General features: G+C 54.3%; 6 protein-coding genes across 6 annotated transcripts; 4 read left to right on the top strand and 2 right to left on the bottom strand.

Annotated features, from left to right (window-relative positions):
- Nucleotides 1–267: 267 nt before the first annotated feature.
- GUITHDRAFT_117098 (hypothetical protein) lies at nt 268–1,179 on the top strand (the record flags this gene model as incomplete). The annotated part of the gene is made up of 6 exons (XM_005823596.1): nt 268–299; nt 514–580; nt 647–712; nt 772–946; nt 1,006–1,054; nt 1,104–1,179. 6 exons carry the CDS (start codon nt 268–270, stop codon nt 1,177–1,179), a joined length of 465 nt encoding a protein of 154 aa, XP_005823653.1.
- A 2,152-nt stretch (nt 1,180–3,331) lies between these two features.
- GUITHDRAFT_145536 (hypothetical protein) lies at nt 3,332–5,282 on the top strand (the record flags this gene model as incomplete). The annotated part of the gene is made up of 4 exons (XM_005823595.1): nt 3,332–3,433; nt 3,518–3,925; nt 4,027–4,950; nt 5,178–5,282. The coding sequence occupies 4 exons, from the start codon at nt 3,332–3,334 to the stop codon at nt 5,280–5,282; spliced, it is 1,539 nt and encodes a 512-aa protein (XP_005823652.1).
- Nucleotides 5,283–5,616: 334 nt separating this feature from the next.
- Nucleotides 5,617–7,819, bottom strand: GUITHDRAFT_165667 (hypothetical protein). Its single transcript, XM_005823594.1, has 8 exons — nt 7,587–7,819; nt 6,938–7,534; nt 6,690–6,779; nt 6,573–6,634; nt 6,451–6,526; nt 6,071–6,398; nt 5,883–6,019; nt 5,617–5,782 (listed from the first exon to the last, which is right to left on the bottom strand). Exons 1-8 carry the CDS (start codon nt 7,812–7,814, stop codon nt 5,726–5,728), a joined length of 1,575 nt encoding a protein of 524 aa, XP_005823651.1. The 5' UTR covers nt 7,815–7,819; the 3' UTR covers nt 5,617–5,725.
- A 1,131-nt stretch (nt 7,820–8,950) lies between these two features.
- Nucleotides 8,951–12,764, top strand: GUITHDRAFT_165666 (hypothetical protein). Its single transcript, XM_005823593.1, has 26 exons — nt 8,951–9,178; nt 9,233–9,272; nt 9,334–9,403; nt 9,466–9,521; nt 9,571–9,658; nt 9,715–9,808; nt 9,866–9,938; nt 9,990–10,040; nt 10,104–10,169; nt 10,220–10,300; nt 10,347–10,436; nt 10,483–10,665; nt 10,772–10,840; nt 10,890–10,985; nt 11,053–11,110; nt 11,286–11,352; nt 11,490–11,589; nt 11,635–11,726; nt 11,781–11,853; nt 11,903–12,011; nt 12,064–12,124; nt 12,189–12,289; nt 12,339–12,415; nt 12,463–12,500; nt 12,552–12,608; nt 12,657–12,764. The coding sequence occupies exons 1-26, from the start codon at nt 9,021–9,023 to the stop codon at nt 12,709–12,711; spliced, it is 2,103 nt and encodes a 700-aa protein (XP_005823650.1). The 5' UTR covers nt 8,951–9,020; the 3' UTR covers nt 12,712–12,764.
- A 136-nt stretch (nt 12,765–12,900) lies between these two features.
- Nucleotides 12,901–13,320, bottom strand: GUITHDRAFT_117094 (hypothetical protein; the record flags this gene model as incomplete). Its single annotated transcript, XM_005823592.1, has 1 exon — nt 12,901–13,320. The coding sequence occupies one exon, from the start codon at nt 13,318–13,320 to the stop codon at nt 12,901–12,903; it is 420 nt and encodes a 139-aa protein (XP_005823649.1).
- Nucleotides 13,321–14,566: 1,246 nt separating this feature from the next.
- Nucleotides 14,567–16,435, top strand: GUITHDRAFT_117093 (hypothetical protein; the record flags this gene model as incomplete). Its single annotated transcript, XM_005823591.1, has 8 exons — nt 14,567–15,377; nt 15,425–15,471; nt 15,513–15,582; nt 15,644–15,675; nt 15,895–15,938; nt 16,025–16,088; nt 16,302–16,337; nt 16,385–16,435. The coding sequence occupies 8 exons, from the start codon at nt 14,567–14,569 to the stop codon at nt 16,433–16,435; spliced, it is 1,155 nt and encodes a 384-aa protein (XP_005823648.1).
- Between the last annotated feature and the right edge of the window lie 1,672 nt (nt 16,436–18,107).

Raw genomic sequence — 18,107 nt, 5'->3', positions numbered from 1 at the left:
GTCAAAACATCCGGGGCATGGCTCCATCATGTGCAGACAAGGTTGACCGCCCGAGTCGCAGCGCGAGTAGGCAGGGCAGAGCTTGAGACCTCGAGGAGAGGACGGAGATTTACGAGCTGCCATGAACCTACACAATTGCCTGCGGACTTCAACGGTGCCATTCGGGGTTTTTCTCTTCCTCTTCACGCAAAATGCTTTTCTTTTGACTCGAAGGCTAATACAACGCACTCCCCCCCCACAAGATATGCTCTCTTGCTGCAGTTCGGTATGCAGATCAAACACCGTACAACGCTGCCAAGGTATGAAGGGAAGATGTCAACTCGTTTCTATTGCGTTTCATTCCTGTTTTGACCAAAGGTGTCCCACAATGCTGGGCATGGACAACCGGACAATGCTGCAGGTAACGAATGCATTCCTGGTGTTGTTTGAGGATGTGAACTGCATAAACTCGATCTAATGATGCTTTGAAATGAATTTTTATTCACTTTAACATGTTTCTGATGTCAATTTCAGACGTGGCTGCTCCTGTCGATGGAAAACGGGAAAGAAGATCTGCAAAGTCAATAAGAACAATGGAGAGGTTGGTTTCCTTTGCAGCATAGATCGCGGAGATCTACATTGAACTGAATGACCTGTTCCTTTTCAGTTGAGTGAATGTAAAGAGAACAACATTTCCATGGAATACGACGGATGTATCGAATACACTGATGGGGTAAGCTGCATTTCATTTCAAAGCCAAGAGGCTATGTGCTTCCTTTTGATTTCTTGCAGGCAAGGAAAGGAATCTTCGATTTTCCTCAGCTAATCTACATTGTCCCTGGGGTTTCTGTGTTGACAGGAGCAGTTTATCTCCTCTGCATGCGCATGGAATGCACAACAAGCTCCTCAGAAAATCTCCCCGAAATTCGTCTGCAACCTATACGGGCTCCCGTGCAGCGAAAAGAGAGTGAGTGCAGTCCATCTGCATTATTCCCGACCCAACACTGAACATTGTGAATTCATCAGTCTGGGACGAGAGTGTTCCTCCGATCGCGTTCGACCTCTACGTCTCGGGGTATGTGCATCGTGTTCTTCTGCAACAAAGGCTGATCTGGAGTCTGCAGTGTTGTCCTCTCTATGGAGACTCCAAAGTGCACCACGGAGCGACCTGAGCAGTACCAGGACAAGAAATTATCTTAACTTGTATGCTAGATTTGTGGGAACAGGCGCGACTGTCGGAGGTAGGGTAGGGCGAGTACCCGTTGCTAGCAGTCAGGGTGCTTGTACTCATATGTACCCGCACCTCAGAAAACGCGCTGTGAGTACCCCTGACGCTTATGCAGCAACAAGTACTCACCAGGATCACACGCATCGAGCCTTGCTCGGTCAGCGATACCTTGTAATGTGGCTCAATTGGTATGTTATAGTGTCTTCATTATGACTTCTATCATGCACTCCGCGCTTCTCTACTGACGGCCGCGGCTGCTTCCCACCCCATCCTCCTCCTCTGCCCTCATCCCCAGGGCATTGTCATGCTATCCTTCTAGTCCCATGGACGGTGTACCGGAGTTGGCTGTGGGTCCTGGGCTCATGGGAGGAGCACCTGGCTCTCTTGAATCCGCCCCACCGGTCGAAGCTGCTGCAACGAGAGACAGACAGACAGACAGACAGGCAGGCAGGCAGGCAGGCAGGCAGGCAGGCAGGCAGGCAGGCAGGCAGGCAGGCAGGCAGGCAGGCAGGCAGGCAGGCAGGCAGGCAGGCAGGCAGGCAGGCAGGCAGGCAGGCAGGCAGGCAGGCAGGCAGGCAGGCAGGCAGGCAGGCAGGCAGGCAGACAGACAGACAGAGACAGAGTCCGGCAGCTCCTCCGACTCCTCCAGCTCCTCATACAGTAGTCGTGCATGAATGACGGCTTGTCGATGTAGAGCTGCTGCAAGTGCTCGTCGTCGTCCTTGCACTTGATCTCATTCCGCCATCGCTGCCACCCACTAGTACATGAACTAGTACGTGAACTAGTACGTGAGGGAGGCAAAGTGCTGTCTTGGAGACGGTCAGAGGTGGTCTTGGGGACTCCCGGGAGGCTCCCGGCTCGGAGGGGCAGGAGGAGCAGGGAGGAAGGTATGACCAGAGGAAAGAGCAAAACTAGCGCAGGACTCGCTGGGAATGGAGGGGGGCGGGGGGGGGGGCGGAAGCAAAAGTGAAAGCCGCGGCGGCGTCGAGGAAGGATACACCACCGTGACGCTGCTGCTGCTGGACTCCGGGAGGTAGGCTGCAATTCGCGGACAGCCTAGAAGCTCTCGCTGCAGACAGCGTTGCCTGAGTCCGTGCTGCAAAGAGGTGCAGGTGCACTGGCGGAACCTTGAGAGACCCAGGCCGGGTCTCATGTCACAGTGTTGTACACACAACCTTCGGTATGATCAGTACCGTACCGGCGTCACTCACTGTTTGCCAACGGTTGCCCGGCGGCCCGCCGGGACTCCCGGATCGGACCGTGACGCTCACTGAACTTATCCGAGCCCGGCACAACGGTGACGGCACAGTGATCCCTCAGGGGAAGATTAACTGAAATGAATTGGTATCAAATTTGAATGTGAGTAATCTTATTGGTATCTCATCCGGGGGGTCGTGAACTCCGAGACGGCGTTGCCGAGGGAGCCGTACGCTACTGGTCAACGTGACAACAATGCACACGACAGAAGCAGCCGCCGCGGCTACCGCACTGCATGCACACGTCGATGGCACTGCAGAGGAGCCCGGTGGTCCGACGACTAGATCCTCCTTCAGAGTTCCTTCCTCCCCCCCGCCCTCCTCTTCTCTCCTTTTCAAGTTTCCCTGCAAAGTTTTCCCTTCCTATCCTCTTCTTTCGCGTGACTCTGACCCCCTGACCATTAGAAAGTTGACTAGTATCCATACCTTTTTTGAGGTATCTCCGAATAGTTATTGTGTAATTACGGATTTTTCTGTCGGTAGCTTCAAAGACGTGTCAAGATAGTCCACATGAGATCCTTGGAGTTTTCTTTGATGCAGTGAGATTCGTGTGCTGCGGAAGAAATATTTGGATCAATGTCACACACACATCTATCAGCATCACCTTCAGCGATCTGACACAAACCCAGTCATGCAGTCCTCTGTGAATTTTCTGTGCATGTAACGGAAATTGTCAACAAGTGCTGGGCGTATAGAAGTGTTCCACACATTTGCAGGCGATCCAATCACCCGTCTGCAACGAGAGCTTCATGCTCGACTATAATGCGTTCTCATCCTTTGACTGAAGAGCCCTCAGGTCAATCGAGGAGTACAAGAGGGTATGAACGGCTCAGCTAATGCATGTCCGAGTCCCGTAGGAGGGGTCGGGATGATCGTCCAATGCTCTCTGTCGAGCGATGGAACGAGGAAGTTGGTGCTCGTGAAGGAGCTCCAGCCCGGGTGTCCTGCCATGCAGAGCAAGTTGATACAGGTGTTCCCTTGTGATCCCTCCTCCTCCTCCTCCTCCTCCTCCTCCTCCTCCTCCTCCTCCTCCCACTGACAAGCCGTCTTGAAGGTGGGGGACAGAATTGTAGCCGCCAACAATGTCAACGTGCAGAGCACAGGGCACACGATAAGCCTGCTGAGGGGGCCAGCGAGGTCGCAAGTTCGAGTGGATTTCGAGAGGCAGGGGAAGACGTTTGCCCTCTGGCTCCAACGGTCTTCGCTGGCTGCGGATGGCGAGGCAGAGAAAAATGAACCTCCGGGGATGGAGCAAGTGGGACAGGACGAGCTGCTGGTTCAGAATGATTGCCTGAGGGACTTGCTGAGTAGCGCTGAGGAGAGATTGCAAACTGAGCAGCGGAAAAATGCGGATAACACGCAGGCCATCAATCAACTTAAGCAGAGGATAGAAGAGCTTGAGAAAGACAGGGCTTCGTCTGTGAAGCAGAATACGATTGCATCCCAGGAAGTTCCGTTTCCGGTAAGATTTTGTTGGTCCGACATGATGATGGCTATGTAGAGGATGATCAAAACTTGTGAAGATACGATGATATGAAGGCTGGAACATTAAGTTGTTATCAGGAATGGATTCATCAAAGGCAATCCGTCAACGGCTCGATTCCTACCACTCCACCCGTGCCACAGCCCAACCCTTCGATCTCGGCCAAGATTGTGTTCCTGAATGAGTACGATCAGACTCGGAGGCCGCAGGTGCTGGCTGAGCAGAGCAAGAGAGATTCGTCAAATGTCGTCAACGAGGATGAATTCAACAGCATGCTCGCCGTCTCTCATGAGAACCGCGCCAAGGGATGCGAGAGATTGCTGCAGAACGTCTTCCGATGCCACCTCATCTCCAACATGCTGCAAGAGGTCAATGAGAGTCGAGATGCTCTCGAACGAGCGACATGTGGCAACGCCCAGTCCTTCAGCAAGAGAACGACAGTCGGGCTTGTGCTTGATGGGCTGGAGATAGTGCATGTTATGGTGGGGAGCGCAGCGTTCAACAGCAACACGATAGAGCAAGGTGACGTCATCATGTCCGTCAACGACCAGGTAGCGACGACCTGGAACGTCAACGGCATGTTGGACGGCAGCGACCGCGCGGGAGAGACGGTGAAGTTGAGGCTGAGGAGGGCAAGAACCAACGAAGTCTTGGAGGTCGTGGTCCAACGGCAGCTGTGTGCTGACCTCCCCGAGGAGGCGCTGCTGTCCCACTACCTCAACCTGGCAAGGGAGGATGCAGTCTCGAGGGAGGACGCCAACGGTCGTGACCTCGCCCTCACGGCCATGGGGCTCTGGAGCAAGATCGCGCGCGCGCAGCAGGAGAGGGAGGAAGGATGCCGCGCGAGGGAGGAGGAGAGGACGTCGAAGGTCCAAGAATGCAGCTCCACGCTCACCCCCATCCTCGAGAAGGTCCACCTCGACATCCTCTACCTCCAGGAGGAGCTCGTCAGGTCCTACCGGTACATCGACGAGATGAAGATCTCTGCCAGCAGGCAGAGCATGGTCGCCTCCTCTCCCGACCGACAGGCAACTTGCTCCGCACTCCCATCTATGCACGCCTGCCTCCTCCATACCCTTCCCTTCCCTCCGCTGCCCCCCCCCTTCCTACTTCTCCCTCCCCGCCTTCAACTTGTTGTTGATTCTTATCTTATCATCTCTTCTCCCTGTCCTGTCCTTCCTCTTCTCTCATCTAACTCGTCTCACAGTTTCCGCCTCAACCTCCCTGGCAGGCAGCAGGAGAACCAGTGGAAAGCAGCCTGTTGGCCTCCCTCGCACGGGCCCCGGTCGTCTCCTCCCCGGACAAGTCAGACGACTCGTTCATCACTGGTGGCTAAGCGTGAGATTTCAGGAGGGACCAGGGTGATGCGAGAGGTCTGGACGACGGCGCTCACGTGAAGAGCATGCAGGTACAAGTTTCTTCTTGCTAGCCCCCACTCCTCCTGCCTAGCCCTGTCTCCCAGCCTCGCTCGCGTGTTCCCGTTCTCCCCTCTGTCTCCTTCCTTCTTCTACCACCTGCCTGCTGATCTCTAGCAGGTGACTATGTGTTGATGACACGACAATCTCCCTACCTCCAATCAAGTCTCCAACACGGCAGCCCAGCTCACAGCCTGCTGGGCAGCCTCGATCGCAATCGACTTGACACAGTTGGGTCAAACTTCAGTCGTGTTTGACAACGAATACTGCAAGTTTATGAAAGTACATCATGTGAATATAAAGATCGGAAACCATTCATCGCACCACGCGCCGCAACCCCATGACATCCTCGACTCCTCCCCCTTTAGGCGCCAACAGTCAAAGGAGGATAGTCAATCTTGACCTGGACCTTGTCCGCTCCCTGAAAACACTCTCAGCCTCCTCTTCCTCTTCCTCTTCCTCCTCAGGTCACACCACCATTCGCTCCCCCACATCCACCTCACATCGCTCATCCTTCTCACCTTAGCGGAGATGTCAACGTTGACGAGCTCATCCTTGTCAGCGCCTGACTTGTCCGAGCGATCGCCCTTCCCTCCCTTCTTGTTGCCAGCGTTGCCGGCCTTAGCCTTGGCAGCCTTCTTGTCCTCCTCGGTCATGCCTGCTCACCGGAGTCAGCGGGGGACACAAGAAGGAGAGAGGGACGTCTTACCCTCGAAGGCTTTCTTCTTCTCCTTCACCTTCTCGATGCAGGCGGCGACATCAGCAACTTTCGTTGGGATGGAAACGCCGATGGAGCCCAGGGTCGAGATGGTGTCGAGCGTCAGGGTGATGCGAGCAGACTCTGCGTTCCCCTTCCCCTTGTTCTTCTTCTTCTTCTCCGCCACAAGGCCGCTGAACATGTCGTCGTCGAGGTTGGCTTTCTTTCCCCCCTCGTATACCCCCTTGTTGTTCAATGTCATCTCCCCTGCACTCGCCTTGGCTGCCTCAGGAGCCCCCCCATCCTCCTTGGTGTCCTTGGGCAAGAACGAGGAGAGAACCTGCCTGCACGTCAACGACCTCAATCAGTCAGCTGCCGTCCCCTCCTCCAACCTTCTCGAGGTCCTGACACTGCAAGATCTCATCAGCCCACGGGTGTCCAATGAGAGGGTTGTCCGAAGGGAGGTCCCTGCAGCCAAGTCAGGGTCGGAGGACGAGCATCAGGCGGAGCTTACGCATCGATCGGGCCCTCAGCCTCCTCTCTCCTCTTGGCAAGCTCCGCTCTGCGCTGCTCGTTCTGAAAAAGAATTGCACGGTCAGGACAGAGGACGGGAGGGGAACGAGCACGATACCATGATACGATCCTTGGCTCTCTTGTAGCCGTTCATTGCCCTCTGGAAGTCTTTCCACTTGCTCACTTCCTCTTTGAACTCATTGTTCACCTACACAATCGTCACACCCGAGTTGGACTTCCTTGTCGCCATTGGAGGGAGGTCATCAAGGGAACCGAGGAGCGGGGCAATGGGCAGCAAGGTAGAGCTGGGTAGGAAGGGAGGAAGATATAGGCAGGGCGGGAGGTCGGGAGGGATGGGATGCGAACCTTGCGGATCTCAGCACGGTGCTCCTTGATCTGCGAGTAGAGCTCCTTCTGCTCCTTCCAGAGTTCACCAACATTGGGACCCTTGTCCTGCTGCTTGCCCCTGACCGCATCCAGAGCCTTCTCAAGAGTCTCTGCCTCCTTCCTGGCCTGGTCAAGCCTGGCAGTCGCCTCGGCCTTCCTCTGCTCGAGGGCTGCCTTAGCATCTGCATCATCGACTACCTGGCTGCGCTGGGACTGGTAGTGGAGGATCATGGACTTGGTTGAGTTAAGGCTCTTGATCTCCTGCATCACCCGCTTCTCGTGCGCGAGGTTTGTGCACTGCCCGGTCTCGATCTGAGCTTCCAGCTCCTTCACCTTGGCCTCCACCTGTGCCACGTCCTCGAACTTGAGGCTCTTGCGGAGGTCCTGGAGGTTCTTCTGCTGGGCCTGCCTGTTGGAGGTAAGCTCGCGGAGCTGCTGGAAGGCTGCCTCCTTGTCGGCGCTGGCGGCCTTGATCTTGGCACGGGCGGCCTTGAGCTGCTCGACAATCGCCTTGGACTCGCTCTTGCTTCCATCGCGCAGGCTGTTGGCCTTCTCAAGAGCAGCCTTGATCTCCGTCTGATAGCAGCACAAGGTCAGGGCAGCCCGCCGGCATGGAGCATGGGCTCACCAGGCGCTTTTCGCACTTCTCGATCTGAGCATTGAGCCTCGAGAGCTTCTCATTCACCTTGTCCTGGTCAGGCTGCGGCACAGGATCGGGCTTGTTGAGCTCAGCCAGCCTCTCCTCGAAGGACTTGGATGGCTTCTTCTCGGTCTCAGCAGAGTCGCCTGCTGCCTCAGCCTCTGCTGCGACAGGCTGTTCAGTCTCCTGAGATTCCACCTTAGCCTCTTCAGCCATCGTGCCTGCCAAGAAAATCGTGTCAACCCCCACAGCCTCCATTTCGCTCTTTCGTGAACTCTTCATTCATGTGCCAGCTACAACCTGATCTGTGTTCAAGACAAAACATGAAAACTAAAAACACATTCAACGTGTGCGACAGTGTGGTATTATAGTGGTGATGCTCCTATGCTCCTATCCCAAGGAGGGGTAGGTGGAAATTCAATTCATGTGTCGACTCGCTGACTCTTGCGACACGTTCGAAACCTTCATGATGCTCCGCTCCTTCTCTCTCCATCGTGCCATTCCTGATCCTCTTCGTTTCTATCTTGGCAATCACATTCTATGTATTTCTCGCTCTCTGTCGCATGCCGCACCATCCCTTCCCCTCTCTCTCTCCCGCCATCGGCGGCGGCTGGGGCACGCGCTTGGGGTCGCCACCTATCTAAATTTCTAGTTGGCGGATTATTTATCAAAAGAATTGTCCAAGGTCAATAGATACCCCTTGAATCTTAATGGTGTATTATATTATTTATCAATGTACGGATGCAGACCAAGTGCAATGCACGCCAACTTGTACTGGTCGATCTTGCTAGGGTTTTTTTCCACGCGCGTGGAGGAGCAGACTATTTCATACCCGAATTTCAATTTTTCTAACAAAAGTTCGTCTTGTTTCAAAGTCTCTTTCTCTCAGCGCATATGCAACATGTACAGGTAAATATCCTTATATACAATTACATAAACTCACATCTTTGGGTGTTCTTCTTGATGTATCTAGAACAATTTTAGTCCTGTTTTCTCAAATTTCGGGTAAGTTATCAAATTCAACGGAGGTTTAAGAGAACCCTGAGGCGGAGCGGCACATTTTGAGATACCCCTTGTAACGAGGGGTAGTGGTGTGTGAAAACAGGGGTGTTCATGTATCACAGTTCGTGTTGAAGGGGTGGTTGCTTGAAGGGGTACTTTCTCGTTGAATTCCCGCCAATTTACCACATAGGGGTGGGGTACTTTGATCACCCCCCTACCCTGTCGGCTCAAATACTTCTGGAACTTCGGCGGCGGTCCCGGGCCGGGCGGCCGGGCCGGGCCCGGGCCACTCAGCCGGGCAGTGGAGTTAAAACCAGTTTTTGTTGTCGTTGCTACCGAAAAGGCGCGCTAGGGGAGTAGGCGATGGCAGGAGGAGGAGGGGGGGGGGATACCTGCAGTGAGAGGTAGGAGCGCAGCTAGATGGCAGCAGGAAAGAAGATGATGCTGGTGGATTCAAGCGCCCAACAGCAAGGACACCATCGAGGTCGACGATTGGTGCCGGCACGTGGTTCAAAGGATTTGTGCTCTGTTGTTGCCTCAGCTTTCATTTTCTTGCTTTTCTTCATCTCCTCCGACGGGTGATGATGTTCGAATTCGCATCTTCCCACTCACTCTTCTTGTTTTGGCATCAGAGAGCCATTCAACGTGGATCAAGAAGAGATCCCTGATGCGGTTTCCTTGCTCTTTCCTTCTTGCTTCATTCATGTGAGATGAACGGCGTCTCCGCACGCAGGTCCTGGAATCATTGTCAGCTCAACATCCGGCCATGAGGGAGTTGCTGCAGGCGTCAACCGTCATGCCCGGTATTCATCGCCTTCCTCCCCTGCTGGTGACCGCCATGTCTCTGAGCCACCTTACTCATCAGAAACTTCCTCCCTGGGGACGTCCAACTACACTTGCGTTGCTCGACATGAGTACATTGTAATGCAAGCGCACACATGATTGAGATTGCTGGGTGAGCTTGTTTCAGGCAATGGCAACGGACCCATATCTTAGCGCAGCCTCCAACCAGTACACTGATGGAACATTTTTTTGTGATGGGTACGTGGACTATGCAGGTACAAGATGTCAAGATGTTGTGATGGTTGTTGAAGGGTTGATGAATTGTTTGCAGCTGCATGCGACCTTGCCAGACCAAACAAATCATGCAACAACAAATACGCAAAGAAGATTTACTCGAACCTCGTCAGGGCTTTAGATGTCTACAGGTAATGAAACCAACATCGTGTGTGCTCGATCTTGTAACGGCATCTGCTTTTCCAAAGCTGCAAATCGTACAGCAACATCTGGACCTGCAGTGATTGTAAAGCAGCGTTCAAACGATGGCTATGCTCTCAGGTTTCAGCAATCTCCACATGCGTACATCAACATTCTCATCGTAAGATGCAGATCTACAAGAAGTTCGTTATTCCAGATACGACCCTCTTCGAAGAAGGAAATGTAATTGAGGGCGTGTTACACCCCGCTCAGAGAGAGAGAACTTGATGTAGTGACTATCCTCAGGTTTCCTTGCCATCGTATGCTTGCACATGCCCGTGGCCTCCCCTCAATCAGACAGCAGAACAGACAGTGAGTCACCTGACTATCTCACGGTTCTGTTCTCTGACGTCGCAGCGCAGGCCAAGGACTTTGCAAGCAAACCATACTGTCTGTTGATTTGCGCTGGGTTGCCGCGTAATTGCACCGCCCCTCCAGGACAAGTGCGCTCAGCATGTGTTGACTTCTCGTTTGACGATTTGACCTCAGGCCGTTCCCTCATGTCCCACCCCAGCTTGCGGTGCCAAAGGTACCGCTGATGACCCGGGAAGATGCACAGCATCGGTGTACCTAGATTCGGTTCTTCCTGCTTGCCACTTGATTACCTCCTGACATGTCAGAGCAGCAATCGGCCTCCAGCTTTGATGACTTCTATGTCGGCTCAAAAGTCGAAATCACGAGCACCAATATGAAAGGGTACTGGATGCTGATAGACAAATACGACGGTTTCTCCAAGTTAGCCATGGGGACTCAATGGAATGCTCCGTATGGGACGACGATGCCCAATCCACCTCCAGTTCCAGCACAGGTAAGCGAAATCCAACGGCGTGCCCTTACATCACCAGTTTTCCTCCTTCTTCCTTTACTTGCTCTCCACGAGCAAGTAAAGAGATCAAATGATCTTCAAATTCCAGGGCAACACATATCGAATATATCTAACGAAGAAACAACAAGGTTTCTGTAGATCGACTGTGGATCCATCGGTGATCTCCCATCAATCCAAGTTGAAGTGTGTTGTAAGGTTTTCAACAGAAGCGGTTGGGGCCTCCATGTGAACAAATGCAACAATTCCTTCCTGACCAGACTATTTCCACGGGATGGCCTGCGATCCCTTACCTGATGGTCAACGTATGTTGATCTTGATGTCTTGATCTCTGTCTCTTCCGTTTGACGAGGATCCATCTCATGCTGGCAGGGTGTCAAGACCTGTCTCGATGGCTCACCCTTCACTGCCACGGGATGTGGGAGTCCAGGTGGCGTCCTGGTATACGTCCCACTTTGTCTTGGTGCGTTTGGCAGAAGGCTGAAAGTCTACATAGGAGAACGCTGCCAGCACCTCAAGCTCGAGCTCGAGCTCGAGCTCGTCTGGGGCGAACTCTTCCACGACAACAAGTTTTGTCTTCTGGGATGGTTGGAATGGCCCTGCAGCAACTGCTCAAATCCCTCCCAAATATTACAGCTACCCAATGCCTGGTCTCAGCTACGGCGGAATCAGGTGTCATGAAGGCGAGGTGTGCGTCAAGGTAGACCCTGGCTCCAGCCCCACGGCCACTTCCTATGGATACGCTTGCTGCCCAAGGAATCGATCACAGTTTGCCTTGAGACTGTTTTTCGTGTAACAATTCGCTTCAGGTCCGGGTACTACTTGAAAAATCTGGGCAATGCGCAGAACTGGATGGCCTACCACTTGGCCGCTGGGACAGGCACACTGAACTACAGCTGTGTTGGTTTGGTAAACACGTCGAATCTTCCCCTTGCTGCTCTGAGATGTTTGTAGTCGGGGTCAACTCTTTCGGAGGCAATCGTAGCAACCAAGAAGAATGTGACTGTTCCTGCTACTCTCGCTGTTCCTGCCAGCAAAGAGTCAGGGTATACCATGCTTGATGCTCCTGTGACGGCGAAAAGTCACACCAAGGATTTTAGATGCACTACGGACTTTCTGCCGATCTCGGATAAGGCACAGGATGATTGTGCCCTCAAGACTTGTAATGCAGTGGTGCGAGACGTCTGAGATGCTTCTGGTCTTGTGACTTATCCTTTGGAAGTGCCTGGACGTCAGTAGACGATGTCCGTACGCTCTTGAGTTTCGCTGTCCGTCGCTGGGAGATTACCGTGAATATGATTTCACTGAGTGCAATATGATGGTCCCGCACGGCAAGGAAGTATACGAGGAAATCATGGCTGCTGATTGTTGCTGTTGTAACAGGTTGCATGATCCAAGTACAAGAGGTGTCGGGCAGCATCAAATGTTCCAGCCTGAACCCGCAGTAAGAACCTCTTGCAATCGAAGCCTATGCAAGCTTGCAGCACGATCCTGACCGAACCGCACAGGGGATACGGACCTGAAGACACTAACCCTTTGGGAGGGAAAGAGCAAAACCGGCTCCTGTTCAACGGCATTTTCGGCCTGCCGCCTTCGCCGAACTGCAGCGGTAGCACGTGATCTCTCACAACTGACCTGAGTGTTGATCAACGTGCTAGGTCTCAATGGGCTGTCGATCGATGCTGGGATCGGCCCGAGTACCGGACTGCCAGTCAATCCTCCGATCAACGGGCCGGTACGGAGAGTTGGTGTGTCAAAGAAGCGAGCTGAAAGCATTCTCAGGCGTCAAAGAAGAATTCTACTTTTCCCTACGACATCTGGTGGACAAGATGCTGGGCTGGAGCTACTCGCTGCTGACATGTGCTTGCAAGGTGCAAGGGTGCTAGTGATTCAACTCTTGCTCTCTCAGCGGCAGACGTTGGGTGCAGGTTGAAACTTTTCTTCTCTTCTCATTGCTTGACCAGTTTGAATTGAAGGGTGATCATGTACAAAGGACAGTTCGAGCAGAACTGCTATGTTCAAGGCGCGTAATACCCAATAGGTAAATTGGCACTAGCGTTACTAGCAATGAAAGCATCGAAAAGAAGATTAACCTTGGTTTCACTTAATCGTAAAGAATAACTTTCAGTCTCTGACTGGTAACGGGGTATGCTAATGTACAAGAGAGCTTTGTGGCTGTAAACCTAGTTCCATGCTCTAGGGTGTCCCGGCACTGAACCTTCATGCTGCCGCCTTGAGCTTCAAGATGCTCTGTTTGAGTTCCTCAAGCGTGTGAACCTTCGTGTCGTATACCGAGGGGCGAGGTGCCAACATGGCCACCGGCGGCGGTTGAGTCTGAACAACGAATCCCAGGCTCTTGGACTCGAGGAAGATTCTCATGAGATCTTGTGACTCCCTTTCGAGGTCGAACTTGTTCTTGGGGATGTGAACGTTCTCGTTGGTAGTCCTGTGACACGACTGTGATCGCAATGGTGTGAAGATTCTTCCAACCAGGAGACATTGCGCATAGGCTATGAACGTGGCGACCCATCTTCTAACCACCAGCTGAAGCTCCAGCGAGATTGCCGGAGGGGATGCGGACCTGGCACTGAAACATTTCTTTACCAGCCCACTCTGACGTGCTACGAGTCTGTGCGGCATTTGTTGGTATCTCCTCGCTGTGTTTCGTGAGAGACAGGAAGGGAGGAAGGCAGAGGGAGTAGATGTGAGGGAGCTTGGCTGGTCTGGGAGGAAGCAGCTGTTCCGAAGCGTGTAGGGGATGCGAAGCGAGGGCAGGTGAAGGTTTCGATCCGCTTGTAAGGGCGAGTGGGGTCGGATTCTAAGAGGGTAGGGTCCAAGAAATGTTGTAAAGGGTGGGTACTTTCATCTACATAACAGGGGTCATTTTTCTAAGGTTCTACAAATTCAGGGGTACAAAGACCAGGGGTGGGGTCGGTGAGTGGGAGGTCGGAGGTACAGGGTCATGTGGGCTGAGACTAGTGGGACCCCATCATAAGAGGGGGTACTTGGACTAATATATACGGGTAGTGTCTAGAAACCACGTTTGCCTCATGTACCCCATCAAGTGGCTCAATTGACGTCGTGGAAGGGGGTGGGTGGCTCCCGGAAAATAAAAAAAAAAAAAAAAAAAAGTCTGGTCCAAAATAAAGTCTGGTCGTCACAGCAGCCTGTAGGAGCAGACTCCCATGCCGCACGGTCACCGCGGCCGTCACGTATCCGGGTGCGGCTTCTGAGCGCGTGATCAGTCAGGGAGCCACTTCCGTGATCCCCGGGGGCTCCGGTGACTCGGGGGAGTGCTTTGCCGAGCTACTGAGGAGTAAACTTGAAACCTCACTGGGCTCTGACCAGACTTGTAAACTCCGCCTTTCTGCTGGATTACACTCGGGGCGCTCTGGACGGGGATCATTATTATGAGTCCTATCAGTGCCGTTGGCTGTAAATTGACTTAACAACTTGAGTAAAGCCTGAGTAAGTGAAGCCGCTGCACGACTGTCGGAGGGCCGGCCGGGCCCGGCGACCGGCCCGCCCGGCACTGAGCCTCCGAGTGACGGCCCGGCTCCGACTGAGAGTCACCGGGCCCCGGGCCCCGGGTACTAGCTGTTGGGGATGAGGGCACAAGTGATGAGTCGAGCTGGCAGGACATGCCAGTAGGGAGGGAGGGAGGGGAGGGGAGGGGAGGGGAGGGGAGGGGAGGGGAGGGGAGGGAGGGAGGGAGGGAGGGAGGGAGGGAGGGAGGGGGATGAGTTGATAGCTGACCTGATTAACGAATGGGGATGGGAGAGAGGAGAAGCAATGAGACGAGGAGGGGGTTGACTATGGAGTAGAGAGGCAACAAGATCCGTGTTGAGGGAAGCACTTGACGTTCGTAGTTGCACACAGGGCGGCAATGCTAGGGCTCGGTGAGCGGCTAAAGGAGGTTGCGGCCAAGGTGGAGGACAGGCTGCAGGAGAAGTCACGGAGCCTCCAAAGTCACCTGCAGGAGACGTTCGAGGTGGGGGGAGAGAAGACTGCGGTTCAGGTGGAGTTGGAGAAATGGCAAAAGGAGGCGGAAGGGATCCTCTTGGAGGAGGAGGAGATCGGGACCCTGACCGAAGAGCACATGCCGATGGCCAAGACAACCCAGGGAGGAAAGAAGGAGGCGGGAAGCGTGTTGTGGGGGGGAGAAAGGACGAAGGAAAGTCCCTTCGAGAGGAGGAGAGACGAGGAGGAGGACGCACCCCCTCCTCCTGGGTCTTTCTCGCTCGATGGAGACATCGAGAAGGTGGCATTGCGAGAGCTTTCGCAGGACCCTCTGTTCATGGACGAGGGCGCGATGGCCATGGCGGCAGCGGCGCTCAAGGATGTGGGCAGGAAGTCGGCAGGGCTGCACTCGGACGAGGAGGCGTCGATCTATGACAAAGTGATCCACATGCAGCGGAGGCAGTTGGAGGAGCTGCGGAGGGAGAAGATGAGCTTTGAGAAGGAGAAGGCAAGCATGCAGACGCAGCTGCGACACCTGCAGACCTCCAAGGAGCCCCAGCAGGCCCCGACGGCCTCCGCTGCTGCCCCGAGGACGGCGGAAGCCGGGGGAGGAGAGGACGATGGGGAGGTGTTCCATGTCCGGCTGAGGAATCCGAGGAGAATAGCAGCCGTTACGTTCATCCTTGTCGCCTCCTTTGCTCTGTTTGTTCGTATGCAGCGCAAGATCGACCGATCGGGTTCCCCAGGCATGCTCCTCCTCCTCCTGTGAGCTGATAGGTAGCAGGCGCCATGGACGATGCGACTTGGACGATGGAGGTGCAGCATGCGGAGGTGAGGACATGTTGCTGTCCTTGCCGTCTTGTCACTCTCAGCGCAAAGATGCAAAACTCGTGGGAGATTTGATGAGAGACAAAGCGCTGCTGGTTAAGGAGAAGCGAAATGGTTCGACTGCTCGCGCGCTCAGCTGTTGTTTGCGTGCTGACTGATTGTTGGACGCGGACAGGCACAAGCACGACGTCGTCGAAGTCAATGAAGGTGGGCAGATGAGCACTGGCTGGAATGAGGAGTAAAGGAGTATGAGGATGAGATGAGGATGATGATGAGGATCAGAGGAGGAGAGGAGGAGGAGGAGGATCAGGAGGAGGAAGGAGGAGGATCAGGAGGAGGATCAGGAGGAGGATCAGGAGGAGGGGAAGGAGGAGGGGAAGGAGGAGGAGGAGGAGGAAGGCTATTGCTTGACCTTTCTGCTCTCAGCGGCATCTCGCTACTGTCCAAAGGATCCTCGAAGGCATGCACAAGTAAGTCCGATGATGAAGATGATCTTCTCTTGTCCTGCTCTTGCTGCGTCTGCTCCTTTTCTCCCTCTCACCTGCTCGTTCTTCAGGAGGCACGTCAACGCCAAGTACAGCGAGTCTTCGCTTGCAGCGAAACTTACCAAGGAGAATGATGTAAATCCTCTCGTCCTCGTCTCGTCCTCGTCCTCGTCCTCGTCCTCGTCCTCGTCCTCGTCCTCGTCCTCGTTCTTGTCCCTGTCCCCGTTCTCGTCCTCGACGTTGTCGTAGTTTCTGCCCCTCCCCCCCCGTATCCTCCCTTCCTCCCTCGCTTCTCTCCGCTCTCTCTCACTCGTTCCTCCTTGTCTGTCCCCTCACTGCCCTCCGCAGGCGCTAGCGAAGGAGTTGAAGAGCCTGAGGGAGCAGGTGCAGGAGGGTCGTCGGGTGGAGCTGCCGTGACGTGACGTGAGCAGATCAAGTCGCTTTCAGGGAAGAACTCGACCAAGACCAAGTCAAGGAGGTGACGGCGAGGACGGGAAAGTCGATCCTGCCATGTGGAACAGAGGAGGAAGGGAAGAAGGAGCGATGAGAGGAAGGAGGACTGAGAGGAGCCGAAGAAAGTGAACGTAGGGGAAGGAGGGAGGAGAGGAGGAGGATGGGCAGTGTAGCGAGCAGAGTAGGGAGGTGAGGAGGATGAGGGAGGGGGGAAGCAGAGGAGGGGGAAGGAGGAGGGGAGAGGAGGAGGGGAGAGGGAGGGGAGCGAAGGATAGTAGTTGGGGAACGTGTTGGTTTGGAAGGAGAATTTCTTGTCCAGCAATTGTTGGGTTCAAGTGATTCTATTGGTTGAGATTAAATGACAAGACAAGAACATCTCAGATGGCATTCATGTCGAGCGAACTAGCCAGAAAGTAAGTAAGAGGAGGACGGGAGGGGAGAGGAAGGGAGGGAGAGGGAGGGGGGGAGGGGAGGGGAGACGGGGGAGGGAAAGGGGGGGGGGAGGGGAGGGAGAGAAGTAGAACGGGAGAAAGGACCGCGAAGAGGAGGATAGAGGTCTGGATGCGGAGGGAGCCGGGGAAAGAGAAATGGAGAGGGGTTTGTGGGGAGAGGTAAGGAAGGAGCCGGGGAGGGAGAGGGAGAGCGGGAGACGAGCGGGAGAGGAAGGACGTTGGGTCTACCTCGCAGCTGAAGCTGCAGAAGAAGACTTGGCAGATTTCTTGTCACCCCTGAGCTGCAAGCACACAAGTATCATCAAAATCACCTTCACATCCCCTTCCTCCCTCCTTCGCTCCCCCAACCCCCTTTTCCCTTTTCCCTCCTGCTCCTGCTCCTGCTCCTGCTCCTGCTCCTGCTCCTGCTCCTGCTTCGCCTTTTTCGCTCCTCGCCTCACCTTGGAAGGAATGAATCCCATGAGCATGTCTCGTCGACGAGCGGCCTGTTGAAGTTCAGAAGGGACCGAAGAGATACAAAATGAGATGTGAGGAGAGGAGGATAAGGAGGATGAGGGGGAGGAAGAGAAGGAAAAGAGAAAGGAGAAGTCACCTTTGCGGCCTCTCGGTCTTGATTAGGGTCAATCTTTTCTGATGTGCTGAGAATAGCCTGTGATAATCGTTAAGAAAGAGAATGATTATGGTGGTGGTGGTGGTGGTAATGATGATGATGATGATGATGACTATGACGACGACGATGATGATGATGATGATGATGAAATCCAGTGGTAAGATATTTCTGTGTGGAGGAGCGAAGGAAATAGGATGGAGGGGCGAGGGGAAGGAGGAGGAGCGGTGGAGGAGAAGATGGGAGGGCAAGTTGGGGATGGGAAAGGTTGTCGTGTGGTGGGGGGAGGAAGAGGTTGTGACCTTGTAGTCTCTCTGCGCAGCCTCTCTCGCTTTGTTCTTCCCCTTGAACATGACGGCACTCTCCATGCTCTGACAGCCGGAGAACACGGTGAGTGTAACGGAGAGCAGGAGATGATAGTGGGGGGAGGGGAAGGAGAAGGAGAGAGGGGGAGGAAGTGGAAGGGGGGAAGGAGAGGGGGGGAGAAGGAGAGAGGGGGAGGAGGAGAAGGAGGAACTGGAGGAGAAGGAGGAGGAGGAGGAGGAGGAGGAAGAGGAGGAGGAAGGAGGAGGAGGAGGAACTGGAGGAGGAGGAGGAGGAGGAGGAGGAGGAGGAGGAGGAGGAGGAGGAGGAGGAGGAGGA

The sequence above is a fragment of the Guillardia theta genome, assembly GCF_000315625.1.
Source record: "Guillardia theta CCMP2712 unplaced genomic scaffold GUITHscaffold_105, whole genome shotgun sequence".
NCBI classification, from domain to species: Eukaryota; class Cryptophyceae; order Pyrenomonadales; family Geminigeraceae; genus Guillardia; species Guillardia theta.
This window is presented reverse-complemented; position numbering and strand designations above follow the sequence as displayed.

Bases quoted from the DNA above. Each gene is read 5' to 3' on its own strand.
- GUITHDRAFT_165667 (XM_005823594.1), bottom strand. From the start codon at position 7,814: ATGGCTGAAGAGGCTAAGGTGGAATCTCAGGAGACTGAACAGCCTGTC. The intron at 6,780-6,937 runs GTTCGCATCCCA...ACGATTGTGTAG, and splicing joins ACCGTGCTGAGATCCGCAAG to GTGAACAATGAGTTCAAAGA. The intron at 5,783-5,882 runs GTGAGAAGGATG...GAGTGTTTTCAG, and splicing joins ACGTTGACATCTCCGCTAAG to GGAGCGGACAAGGTCCAGGT.
- GUITHDRAFT_165666 (XM_005823593.1), top strand. From the start codon at position 9,021: ATGGCAGCAGGAAAGAAGATGATGCTGGTGGATTCAAGCGCCCAACAG. The intron at 9,659-9,714 runs GTACAAGATGTC...AATTGTTTGCAG, and splicing joins TGGGTACGTGGACTATGCAG to CTGCATGCGACCTTGCCAGA. The intron at 12,012-12,063 runs GCAAGGAAGTAT...CTGTTGTAACAG, and splicing joins CAATATGATGGTCCCGCACG to GTTGCATGATCCAAGTACAA.